At 42.1% G+C, this 13047-nt stretch overlaps 1 protein-coding gene across 1 annotated transcript in view; it reads right to left on the minus strand.

Moving 5' to 3' along the window:
* Window positions 1-12314, minus strand: part of LOC144752204 (tumor necrosis factor ligand superfamily member 13-like) — a 208919-nt gene extending 196605 nt beyond the window's left edge. The window contains exons 1-2 of the mRNA XM_078640154.1: window positions 11933-12314; window positions 2458-2572 (exon numbers count right to left, since the gene is read on the minus strand). Of these exons, the coding sequence (XP_078496280.1) occupies window positions 2458-2572; window positions 11933-12271 (454 nt within the window). The 5' untranslated portion in view covers window positions 12272-12314. The remainder of the gene's footprint in view (window positions 1-2457; window positions 2573-11932) is intronic.
* Between the last annotated feature and the right edge of the window lie 733 nt (window positions 12315-13047).

A 13047-nucleotide genomic window follows, 5' to 3' on the forward strand; every position in this document is an offset into this window, starting at 1 on the left:
AACTCCAATGTATTCCACTCCACCCCAATCTACACCACTCCACCCCAATTCAATCTATTTTACTCCAATTTACCATGCTACTCTACCCAACTCCCACACTCCAATCTACCCTACTGCAATTAACCCCACTCCAATCTACCCCACTCCAATCTATTTAGTAATCTACCCAATGCACCCCATTCCATTCTACCCCATTTTCACACTATGCCAATCTACCCCACTCCACTCTACCCCAATCTACCCCATTCCACTCTACTCCAATCCACCTTACTCCACACCACCACCGTTTAGCTATGCTGAACAGCAGCCACACTGGTGTACATAATGGCTAAAACATATTACCAAGCCAATAGCTTTCGCATAGCTGAATCCTATTGGCTTTGCCAATGCTTGTTTACTATGTGTGATCAGTACAATGTGCATTCTGGTCCACCTTCTCCTCCAGTACTGTGACATTAAGGAGCATCCTTGTGTGAAAGCCACCCCTTTCTCATTACAGAGTGGAGTAGAGTCAGTGAGGCTTCAAACAGGTGCGCCTCGCTGGTTGACACGCACCCTCGGGGAGCACAGTTCTTAATACTGGAGCGCCCAAATTGCATCCAATCAGAGCCTACCTACGTCATACAGGGGTGTGGCCTGATTGTGCCAAAGGCCCCACTAGACCAACGCTGAATTTATGATGCTCAGTAAAGCCTTAAACAAGAGGCACATGCGCTCTACTGCATGTGGTTTTCAAAAATGTCTGGATTGCTTGGCCCTCGCTAAGGGGGAGCCTCACGGTGGCCATGATGAAGCAAAAAGGGGCCATCAATTAAAAGGAAAAGTAAGAGGATAAAAATAGGTTGGGGGTAGCCTTAACGCGCTTATGGAAAAAAAACGCGCCTGCTTTATGGGAAAATGTACATGTTGTGACCTTGTTTGGTTTCAGTGCGAAGCACATTAACTGTCTTGTAATTATTGTTACAATTTTTAATTGTTCTATTGGACACCATGCATATAGGAATCTATACGATAAAACTGTGCAGATGTTGGAACGCCACCCTCCCGTAACTGATTCATAGTCCTTCATTGCCTTCAATCTCTGTTTGCTAAAAGTAATACGTATTAACAAAATACATTTCAATGTAAAAAAAGATTTATGCCATGCTATATTTGTATGGTTTTACAATTCCCGTAATGTTAGGTTACAGTCACTATGCATATAGTACTGGACATTATATTAACCATGCATGGACTTTTTATGACTACTTAAAAATTGAGTAGTACATTTAACAATATAAGGACTACTGTAGGAAATGTCCATTGTTTGTTTCTCAGGATTTTTTACTTTTTTAACTGAACTGTTTTTTGTTTGCCCTAGGATTCTGTTTGCTTTACTCCTGCTAATCAGTGGTAAACATGTTCTAAACGGGGTAGAATTGGACTACCCCTAATAGGTGCAAGTAACTTACTCATAGGTTCCTAGTATGTGGTACTACAGGCACCTAGGCTACAAGTGGGCAACAGCACTCATTGTGCCACCCACTTAAGTAGCCCTGTAAAACATGTCTTCAGGCCTGCAGTTGCAGCCTATATGAGGAGCTTTAAACTGCTTTTCAACCTGACAAAAAAACCTTTCTAAATGCCCATATGGTAGGGTGCATGGTATGTAAACAATAGTAGGACATGTATATTTAATGTTTTACATCTCCTAGCAGTGAAAAAACCCATTCACTTTTCACGGTAGCAAGGCTGGCTCTCCAATATGAAAACACTGGGTTAAATTATAACAATTTACAAAGCTTAGTTTCAGTTTGGGAGCAGATAGAAACATTATTACTCATTTTAATAGCAATTTAAAATAAAACGTAATGGTGAAGTCGGATTTTATATTACTATCTTGATAATTTCCCTTTAAGAAAGTTGTGATTATTCTGTCTAACTTAAATGTGCCTTTCACAATTGGAAGCTCCATCACTCTATAGCTTTCATGGTGCCCCCTTCTTTTTGGGAAGAGCCCTCTCACACATCATTTGCCTCCCATGCAGAGAACATTCACAGGTTCATGTAAGATACAGGTAAAGGGATCTTTGTTTTGGTAACAACAGACTTATCAGCAAAACTATATACTGTATATCTATGCTGGAAGAACTGAGCGGCGGGGCATGGGGGAACAGGTGAATGGCACTTGAATACCACACTCTGTAAATCTCACCACAAATAGGTTATGGAAACTTACTTTGTGAGGTAGAATCATGTGTCATTTAGGGAAAACATCAATGCAAGTACTTCAGTTAAGAATATTTTCAATTATTTATATCTTCTTTAAGCATTTAATTAAGATTCATGGTGTTTTTTCTCTGGAGAGGCTCTTACATTGACCTAGTGTATCAAAGGGTTTTCCCAATTCAGTGTCTATGGGAAAATTCAAGTTCTGTGTATATGGGAGATTGTGTACACATAGGCCGGGTCTCTTACTTGTGCAGTTCTCGGTGTCTCGTCGGCTCCTCCTGTTGCCTCTCCTCCCACGCAGGAGTGCCTGGAGACTGGTGTTAGGTAGATAGGAGTTTCCCATCAAGAGATGCTGTTCATCCTGCCAACAGAGAAGCAAATGTCCTAAGGTCAGTGTGCAGGGAAAAAACAACATTGCCTCCATTAAAATAGAGCAATCTAATACCAGAGTCAACTATAACAAAATGGCTTTGTAGCTTTTTTAAATGGTATTCACTTTTACCATTCTGTAACTGTTGTCTTGTAAGTGTTGTAAGAGCTGATGACAAACACCCGTCAGGAAAGAGTGCATCTTCACGTCATCATGTTATTAGTCAATGAAAATGAATCAGAAACAGAGTTGGCTACCTTCACAGAAAAAGTAGTGTTAATCTACATTTAAGCACAAACAGTGGTGGAAAAAAAGAATTAGTGTTCACACCAGTTTCCGAGCCGGGAAACAACATATTCCAATTATGGACACCATGAATTTGGATATTTTAGGAAAGAAAGTCCTCAAGAATGCAAAATACTTGCCAAAATACTTACCATAAAGTATTAATACTAAAGAAAACAAATTCCTATGAAACATAGGGAAAATCCTGAGATTGTAATTCATGTAGCATATAACAGAGGAAGACTGCGTTTCAATATGACTATATGTGTGACGCAAGAAAGAAGTCAACGCAAGTGCCACACCGCACTCAATTCTGGCCAACCATGGATTATCAGAAAGGAGAGTGCACATAGGTGAACAAATGGCTGGACCTCATTCTAATGGCTGATGGTGAATGCAAATACTTTTATGTACACTTTCCTTTACAGAAAAATCTGAAAAAATAGTGAAACACTCCTGACTTGGTAGCATCACCCAAGCCTTTGGCATACATTTGACATTCTATGGATGTCTTAAAAAAACTAGACCAAATTCCATCAGTCCCGAGTTAATATCTGGTCAAATCAAACACAAAGGGATGATGGACTGACTGCTGAAACTTTTCAGTCACAGATCTGGGTTGAATCCATCATCATTCTTTAGCTCACTTCGCCACCCAAGTTTAGACCCAGCCATATGCAAATCAGTCTTGGCCCTGTGCCTCATGGGAACAGTCCAACCCTGCCAGAACAGGTCCTCCCTGGACTGGAAACAAGCATCCTGCAACCGGTTTTGGGGTAACACCCCTCATCAGCCAGGCTAGCTTGAATCCAGTGGCAAAGTGTGTAAGGTCACACACGTCTGGGCATACCCTGCCAACTTTGGGCAAACAAAACAAACACAAAGGGATTTTGGACGGAGTGCTGAAACTTTTCAGACACTCACCCCCAGTCACAGATCTGGGTTGAATCCTTCATTATTCTTTAGCTCACTTCGTGTGAGTGAGAATGTGATGTGATGATTGTGAATTTGTTACTGGCATTGGCTTACTGAAGATAATTATTGTCCTATAGAGACACTCAAGGTAAAATACTGTCGCTGGCATAGGTGAGGACATTCTTAAAAAGATAGGCAGATGTGACAAGAGACTGGCACACTGTGGATAATTGTTGCCACTTGCCAAGAAGGGCAATGGCAAAATACTAGGTACTGGCATAAAAGAGCAAATTCATGGAACAATACTGACATATCTGAGGAAACTTTTGGCATGTTGACACCAGTGGCAACATGCTGTTAAGAGAGCTAGCACAATGAAGGCAAGTCTTGGTAGAAAGGTGGCCAACCTGGCTTGGCTTATGGGAGGGTGGCAACTATGACAAAATGGTTGCCCTCACAAACTGAAGTAACTTCTGACATAAGGGCCATCTATGGTACATGGGCAGAATAAATTGCAAAATACTAGCACAGGCATATTTAGTGTCATTATTGATATAAGGGGTTACCCATGGTAAGATGCTGGCCATGGCATGATGAAAATGTTGACATATGGGGTGCAGACATAGTACATTTAGAAAACAATGGGGTCAGCGCCTGTAGAATGTCAGGTTTCATTGGCCTGGCAAACCATGAAAGGATTTGAATGTTTAATAAGTGCTCTTTTAGCACCTAGGGCATTTTGGAAAACTATGTGAAACGTGGCTTTAAAATGGTCTGTATCACCCATTCAGATGACTTTTTTCTCCAGGTAATGAACATCCTTGAAGGGGTCTGGCTTACTCACTTCGCTCGCTCACTACAATTCAGGGACTTTCAAAGATTAAGTCAGCACACTAATTTAGGTAGTATCTAAAATAAACATTTGCATGGGCTATGCTGTTATAATAATCATGCAGTTATGGAACTTGAGTGACCTCAATTGTTAGGATGTTAGGGTAATTTGACATGCCGTCCTCAGACAATTCAGGGTCAAGGGTCATATAATGCAACTTCCTGTGATGTCATTAAGGTCAAACAAAGGGTGTGTGATGTCACTTCTGCTACCCCTGTCATTTTGGGGGATCGATGACCACATCCGGAGTGTCCCTTTTCGGCCTCATATAGGGCAGGAGGCATTTTCAAGCTTGGGGGTGTCACAAGGTGACTAAATGGGCATAAAGGGAGTATTTGTGAGATGCAGGTGTAGTAACTAGCTCAGACCTAGGCACACTAGACCATATATAGTAAAGGTAGGATAAAGTGCATTGGTGTGTTGCTTTAAGCGGCGACAGCTAGTGGAGTGCAATGTCAGAAGATGTTAGTACACCTGTAACCGCAGATGCATTTTTTTTTTTATCCTAACCTGAGAGGCAAGTTGAAAATTCCATTCCTCATTAATTGCCCTGTAACTATGCCCATAGGTTACAATGTCCCCAGAATGAGGAGGAGCAACCACAGAGAAGATATGAATGAGACAAAAGCATACAATAACCATTGATGGATGGTATAACTAATTTATTGACATTCTAACAGTATATGCTTGGTTCTTCAAAAATAATGGTCTAATAAATCTCCTTCTGCATATATTCATAGATTTACAGACAATGCATCAAAGCCTTTGTGTTATGTTCATATAATCTGCACCTTCTGACTGCTGAGGCAGTTATATTTGATCACTCTCACTTTCTAACTGAAGGCACCCTATTTTATAATTAGGATAAAAACGTCAAACTGACGGATTTTGGGTTGTTCACAAACAAAATGCTGTTTCCGCGCTTTCCCTAATAATAGGCAAAAGAAGCAATCTTTCAATTCTTAAACAGTGCTGTACATACTTCTCCAGATTTCCACATTTTATTTTTCCTTCGAACTTATTTTTCATGATTTCTGTCTGCAAATCATCCTGTGTTACCATTAAAAAAATCCAGTGACTCCAATAATAAATAAATAATTATTCCTTTCTCCTTCCTTTTTCAATGTTCTTCCAGCATAACATATATTAACAAGGCCTCTACAGACATATATAAATGATGGCAAATCATATTGTATTGTATTATAAATTCACTTATAAGAAGGAATCTTGCTTTATAGTTTAGTTGTTATACCTATGAAGTCAAGTTCCTTTCAAAGTGTTACGAAGTAATACCCCTTAGACGTGGTCAGAACATTTTTTTAAATTTTGCATTGAATACATTAACCTTTTTGTAACACCAGCATAGAAATAATGTACTCAATACAGCATAACAGGTGTAATTTTAGTGTGATTAATTTGTATAATTATATAATTTCTTTGTTTTCTCAAAGAGGAGACAATGAATACCTTTATCACGAAATAATGTTGTCTGCATCTTTTCTGCATGTATTCACCATGACTAAACAATCAAACTGAAAGCCCAAATAAAAATCAAATACATTTGACATTTTATTGCACCGTATCACTTACATTTCTTTTATATTTACGACTTTAATACCTATCTGGAAAAAGTCCTTGCCTTGCGTTTATTTTAATTGATCGATTGGTTGCTATATGAATGTAAACATTATGTTACCTTTGTAGACCTATTGGAGTCAGACCTAACTACACAATATTGTCTGTGTACTGCACCCATCTGAATCCCTCACATAGATGGAAAATGGCAACTGCACAAAGACGCATCTTTGCTTATCCACTAAAAACATGAAGGTAGTCTGCATGGATATTACATTATCCAGCAAAACTCACACCATCATGTCCTAATTTAGTAAAAAACGCACAAGTCAAAACTTGGACTTTTATCTCTTAATTTGTGCTCAATCCACTTTACCAAAAGTTTCTGTCTGCAAATGATGTATCCACTTTTTTTTACTACACACATATCCAGCATTAGTGATAGGCAGTTATCAACTATGGTGGCTTTTTTTCTAAAGCCAATTGTAATCTTCTCAAATCCCCGAAAGTTCAAGATTGGATATTTAGTATACACCCTATCAAAACTACCAAACTACCAAGTAGGGCCACAGTTTATTGCTGCTTGGCTTGTAGATCAGTATCAACAAACGTCCCTTCCTGGAAAGAGGTGGTTACTGAATGAAGTATACAATTTTGCCAATATTGTTTGGTTCTACTTTATTAAAGATGAAAAGTATAACATCTGATCCTCGCACACATTGATTTTAATGTTATCATTAATTTGTTACTATCCTTCTCATTTATATTATTTCAATTCTCATGTAAACTAATGTCAACCCTGCAATTCAAAGTACCTCCTAATCCACTACTAATCATTACTTTACCTTTCATTCAAGGACTTTGTATGCTGTTCCAAATCCTCTTTACTTCTCAGGACTATTTTTGGGGAATAGAAATTACCAGTTAGCTCTACCACAATCATCCAAATTATTTTGCAATCCCTTTGTATCAATCTTACCATTCTGTACCTCTAAAATTGTTTAACTTGTCCTCGTTAAAGGCCACATTTTTATTTATGCGCCAATTAACATTCAAGTGATCTAAGTGTCAAATTTAATTCTTTCCATTTGATGGAATCTATAACATTGATAACATTGGTCCTCATATCTTATGCGTCAATGAATTAGGTTGCCAAATCTTTCCATTCTTTTTAATCTTCACTATAACATAAATATACTTATTTAATTGTTTTGTTCTGTGCGATTTCTAAACCACTGCATCTACTAGTCCTGGGGAAATTAACCAATAACAAGATAATCACTGTCATAAACATTTGATAATCCATCAAATGATTTGTCATTTAGCCAAGGCCTGTACCCATCCGACCGTGGGCTGTCAACCCCCACTTTGTAAAGCCTTTGGCTGTGGGCAGGGGTGTTGGCTCAGGGCCTGGCCATTCGACCTCAGGCAGCCATGCCTGATACCCAAGTGAAGCAAGTTTTTCTTTTTTTTATTGAACCTTTCTTTCTTTTTTGGGGGTCTTTCTTTTTGGAAGGGGTATTTTTAGGTTTTGCCTACGCAGCGCGCAAGCGCTGCTTTGGAGTGACCTTTTGGAATCACTCTGTACTTTTTGGGAAACTCGTGCATGTACTGCACTGTTTCCAAGTAGCCCTCGTGCATGTACAGCATTTACCTTTCGGGAGCTAGCAGCGGCGCCATCTGTTTGCTATTATCCCGCCCGCCGCTGCTCGCTTCCGCAAGGTAAACAATGTAGATGGACTTTAACTTTTGCGGCCGCGGCCCGTGCTTGTCTTTCAGCGCTTGCTTGTCTTTCTCTGCCTCCTATGTTTGTGGCAGGTTTTTATTCCCGGAGAACAAAGAAGCAGGATGCACAGAAACATGGCGCACACATTCTGTGCGCATTCGTACATGCATGTGTTTGCATGCGTTAGCACATTATATTTAAGCAGTTTTGCCAATGCTTAACTTAGCCTTTGTGAACTGAGACAAAAGTTGGTGATAGGGTAAAAGAATTTGCTAACCCTGTTCTCCTCACCTCACGCAGCTGGTTAAGCATCACACAGATGGCTCCCCACCAACTCTACTTTTGAATATTAAGATGCAAACTGCTCTGAGATTAGGCTGCGGAGGGAGACAACGAGACAAAGGCGAATCTTACCCCTTCTTCCTGCACTGTCAGCTGATTCCCGATCTTGTTTTGCCTTTTTGTTTTCTAATTTATTGTTTTGTTCTGAACTCTTGTTTTTTTTTACCAACGGCAGGCCCTCATCACTATAGCTCATTAAAATCATTTGGTGCTTTAAATATTTTGCTTCCCCCGATTTCTTCTTTGGTGCCGATTTCCCACAGAGGCGCCGTTATCCAACCTCCCCAGGCCAAAAAGTCCCGGTGTTATTTTGAATTGCCTTATTAGAGTGAGACTCGAAGTTCCTGGGCGCGCCTCAAATCACACATGCATATGCATACACACAGGCGATCAATTATGCATCAAATTACTTTTCGATTCTTTACTTTTTGTGAGGCGTTTACATGCTGTCGCACCTTAAAAGGACGTGCCTCCTGGCGGAGAATTAATCCGCACCGAATAACCTGCTTTAATTGGCAACTAGAAAACAAGCGCGGCGGCCCCTGTGAACAGCGATAAACAGCTCGGCAGGGCATGAAGGGGCGGGGCATAGCGCTGCGAGGAACAGGGGAGGGCGATTAAGAGCGGGCTTACCTGTCAACTGGCCTCGTGTCATGAAGGGGACATTCATCTATGCACGTTTGTGAAGCCCATGACTGCAACAGGGAACAGACTTCGGGGCAATTCACACCTATGTCAAGTGCTCAATTTGTAAAACATGAAGTGTGGGTGCGCAAAGCTTCCTCAAAGCCCAACGTCCAGGCTCAGCTGCCAAATACCAAGGCTGCGTAGCAGTGTGGTTAATTTGTAAACAAGCATTGGCATAGCAAAAAGGTCTCGCCTTTGGGACCTTATAAGTGTTTAGCTAAGCAGCAGTTGATGTTGCACCAAGGATATTGTGCTGCATAATTAAATACATATAAGGTCCCAAAGGCGAGACCTATTGGCTAGGCCAATGCTTGTTTTCTTTGTGTGCTTTTTATATTTTTTATATTTTTTAATACTCTGGCAAATAGCCAATTATAACTTTTCATCTCAAGAATTTTTTTCTTGTACAGCCAGGAAATCTGAGCTTTTGGGCCAGTGGTGTCAGTTCTGAGATGGCAGCCCAGAAATGGACAACAGAAGCAAAAATCTCCCTCTCCCAGAGGGAGGTCTGTATTTTATTTAATTTAGTTCACAGACAGTCTGTGTACTGGGTTTGTGGACCATCTGAGTACCGTCTCTGGATTAAGAGGCAAGATATACAAAAGTGTTAAATCTTTAATGCATGCAAAAAGAAAAATTGATGGACAGAATGCTGAACAATGTCATACATTCACTCCAGTACAGAGATCTGGGCCTAAATCCATCCTTATTTTGCTCACCATGCCATTCCAGTTTGGACCCAGCCATATGCAAATCGGTCTTGACACTGCGCCCAATGGGAACAATCCAGCCCGAACTATCAAGCCAGGTCCTCCCTGACTGAAAACAAGCATCCTAGGACCGGTTTCGGGGTTTCAGCCCTCATCAGCCAGGATAGCTTGACTCCAGTGGCATGGAGAGCACGGGACCCATGTCTGGGCATACCGGTCCCACTCGGGGTGACAAATGCAAACATGACATATTTTTAAATTTTATTATTTTATAAACTACTGATCAGATCTATGCCAAACCAACAAAAGTCCACTTTGAGTAAAGTTATACTTTAATGCCAAGTTTAAAGTGTATGCTCGTTCAGCAGGTTTGGCTGTAGATGTGACTAACATTTCCTATAAGAGCTAAAATGAGAAAGCCCATTTTTTGACCCTCTTAACAATTTTTTCCCGCTACAAAGAAATGCATCAACTTTGACATGTGGGTAATGAGCTGTCTATGCTAAGCAAGTGCCAAATTCGGTGTAGATCTCTTTACGTAGACCAAGGTTATAGGCAAATAAAAAAACATCATTTTCAATGGAAAGTGTGATTGACTTAACAATGTGCCATATTACCATGTTGCCATCTCCAAGGAACGCCAAGGTACCAAGGGTTAGCTTGGGATACCTCACAGAAACCTGCTTACTTGATAAGACCTCAATTGCTCTTACTTTGTGGGAGGTCAGCCTCATCCATCATAAAGGCGGAGGCCTTTCCCGCGCCCCATTAAACAATATCATTTTCTACAGTCTTCGTTGTCACACTGCATCCTGATGGCAAACACGATACTCAGAATACAGACTGAGAATGGCATAAATTGTGATAATAAAGGTTTTACTGATCACACCTCAGAGGAAACGCGTTAACACTTTCTAAACTGAGAATGTTAACCATTAGGCAACATAGAAGACAGACTCCGGGCCAGATTCTGAAACATCAGACACGTTGGTGACATCTACAAGCCTCCCTTACTGCCTGATCGCCTCCTTCGGTTTGGATGTTCGCTCAGTATGTTGTGGGAGAGCGGACAGTCTTGGATGGTTGACACTCAGGCAGACGAACAGTGAGTGGGGACCCTTCCGCGTCCTCCCACAGGAGAGAGACTCCACGAACAATGAAGGTAGACTTCAGGCCCAATAAGAAAGATGGAAAGATGGCCAAGATGCAATCCACCTCAGAGAATGATGGAATGAAAAACAAGAGGTTTGCCTAGTGTGTGGAGTGAGGTCTAAGATATCAGAAGCCACATTTATTTTTCTCTTATAAAAACTTGCCTCCTCCTCCTGTCACAGCGGTGCATTATGGGGCAGTCTGGCTATTGACTTCCTTAAAGAAACAATACAATTGTTAAAATCTAAATGCGAGTAGCGTTTCCTTAAGCTAGGGTTATAAAAAATAATCAAAGTCTCTGTTAGTAAGAGTGCAGCAGAGGTCCCGCACACGAGCCGAGACATCCAGTGCATTTAATAACAAAGAAGCACTCACGATGGAGCACTGAGGACACACATTTGTATTCACAGGAGACCACAACTTATAGTCGCAAACAAAGTTAAAACCGGGCTAGGACTGTCTCTCCAATGGAGACCAGTAGTGGATGTTCAACTACCAAACTCACTGAAAATACACGTGTAACCACCCCCCAGCCCCCAACAGATCGCAGCAAAAGCTGCCAACGTTATATTGTTGTAAAAGCTGCAAACAAAATGCAGATGAGGTGTGAGCTTTTATTTTGTTATGTTTAAATTTAATAGAGTAAAAACAAACTCAATACATATATGTTTTTTTAAATGTTATTGCACTACACAACTACAATTATGAAAAATACAAATACAAAGAATTAACAAATAGGTCCTCAGCTAATGAGTTTATTTCCACTTTTGAAGAATCTCAAACGTTGCTTAAAAAACTAAAACAAAGCAGCTCGAGACTTATTTATAATATTTTGCCATCCTATTTGTAAAAAACTTAATTTAAAAAAAAGGCATTGATTGGCATTGAATTTTCCCCCCCAAAAAATGAGAAAATGGAATGGAGAAAGTACTAATCCCCTTTCCTAGAACTGGCCTGCCACAGTGTCAGAAGCATCCCTCACTCCCCGACCGGCTCCCATCCCAAATCTACAACATCTATTCTAAGACATGAGGAGCCATGACGGCATCTGAAAGCCTCTCTCTCACCCGCGCGTGGACAGCGGGAGGCCGTGGGCTCCGCACAGAGGAGTGTCCCTTCCTCAGACTCTGCCCCAGCCGCCTGACCTCTTCCTGCAGGCCGGCGGCCTGCCGCCACAGCACTGCCGAGATGGACAGGGCAGCCAGGGAGGCGGCCAGCAGCAGCGCCTGCTGAGGGGCTCGCCCTCCGTGCGGCCTGGGGGCGTGCTCAGTCCGGTGCGGGGGCTTCATGCCGGCCACCCTCGCTGCTGCTCTGCCTGCAAGGCGCACCGACAGCCCTCGGCCCCACCGAGGAGCGCAGCGGAGCTCAGGACAGGAAACCCGCGTTCTCAGCGCCGGGCGAGTCATTTCAGAAGAGGAACCTCGAGCGCATGAGCCTGGGAGTGGCTGGTATCGGATCCACCACTGGCAGCTCGGACTGGGGAGCCCCGCAGAGCCAGGGGCGATGAGCACGTGCGCTGCTGGATCTGGGGCTCAGAGCAGAGGATGAATGCCCTGGACATGGGGCCTGAGGTGCTCTTGCACCGGACCACCGTCACCCCCAGCACTGGACATGCGCCCCCCTGAAGGACCGGAGTGGGGCATCCCCGGCCGGCCGCCTCTCAGCAGCATCACCCGTCGGTTCCCTTTTCTTCAGAAGACGGGTGGATGGATGCACAAGGGCTGCTCACACTGGGGCCGATTCACAGAACTAACTTAAGACAAAATCCTCAACTTACTACTTTTGGTATTCACAGAAGGCATTTAGTAGTAGTAGTAAAGTTAGGATTGTGTCTTAAGTTTGACTTAAGACAGACTTAAGACAAACTTAAGACAAAATCCTAGCTTTACTACTACTAAATGCTTTCTGTGAATACAGTAGTAAGTTTAAGATTTTGTCTTAAGTTAGTTCTGTGAATCGGGCCCACTGACAGCAAACCGAAAGCACGCATGCTTCCTTCAGGTTCATTAAACCACATGGGGGGACACAGGCGGCTTGTCTAACTTTTCTCTCCTTCCGGTACTCTGCTTCGACCACCAACAGACGGAATCTTTCACCGGAAACATCCACCAGAACAGACGCCAGGCATTCCCATTCATCCAACTGACCAATCATACCGGGCCCAGGGAGTATGATGTCATGC

This window comes from Lissotriton helveticus, chromosome 4_2, assembly GCF_964261635.1.
Source record: "Lissotriton helveticus chromosome 4_2, aLisHel1.1, whole genome shotgun sequence".
Taxonomy (NCBI): domain Eukaryota; kingdom Metazoa; phylum Chordata; class Amphibia; order Caudata; family Salamandridae; genus Lissotriton; species Lissotriton helveticus.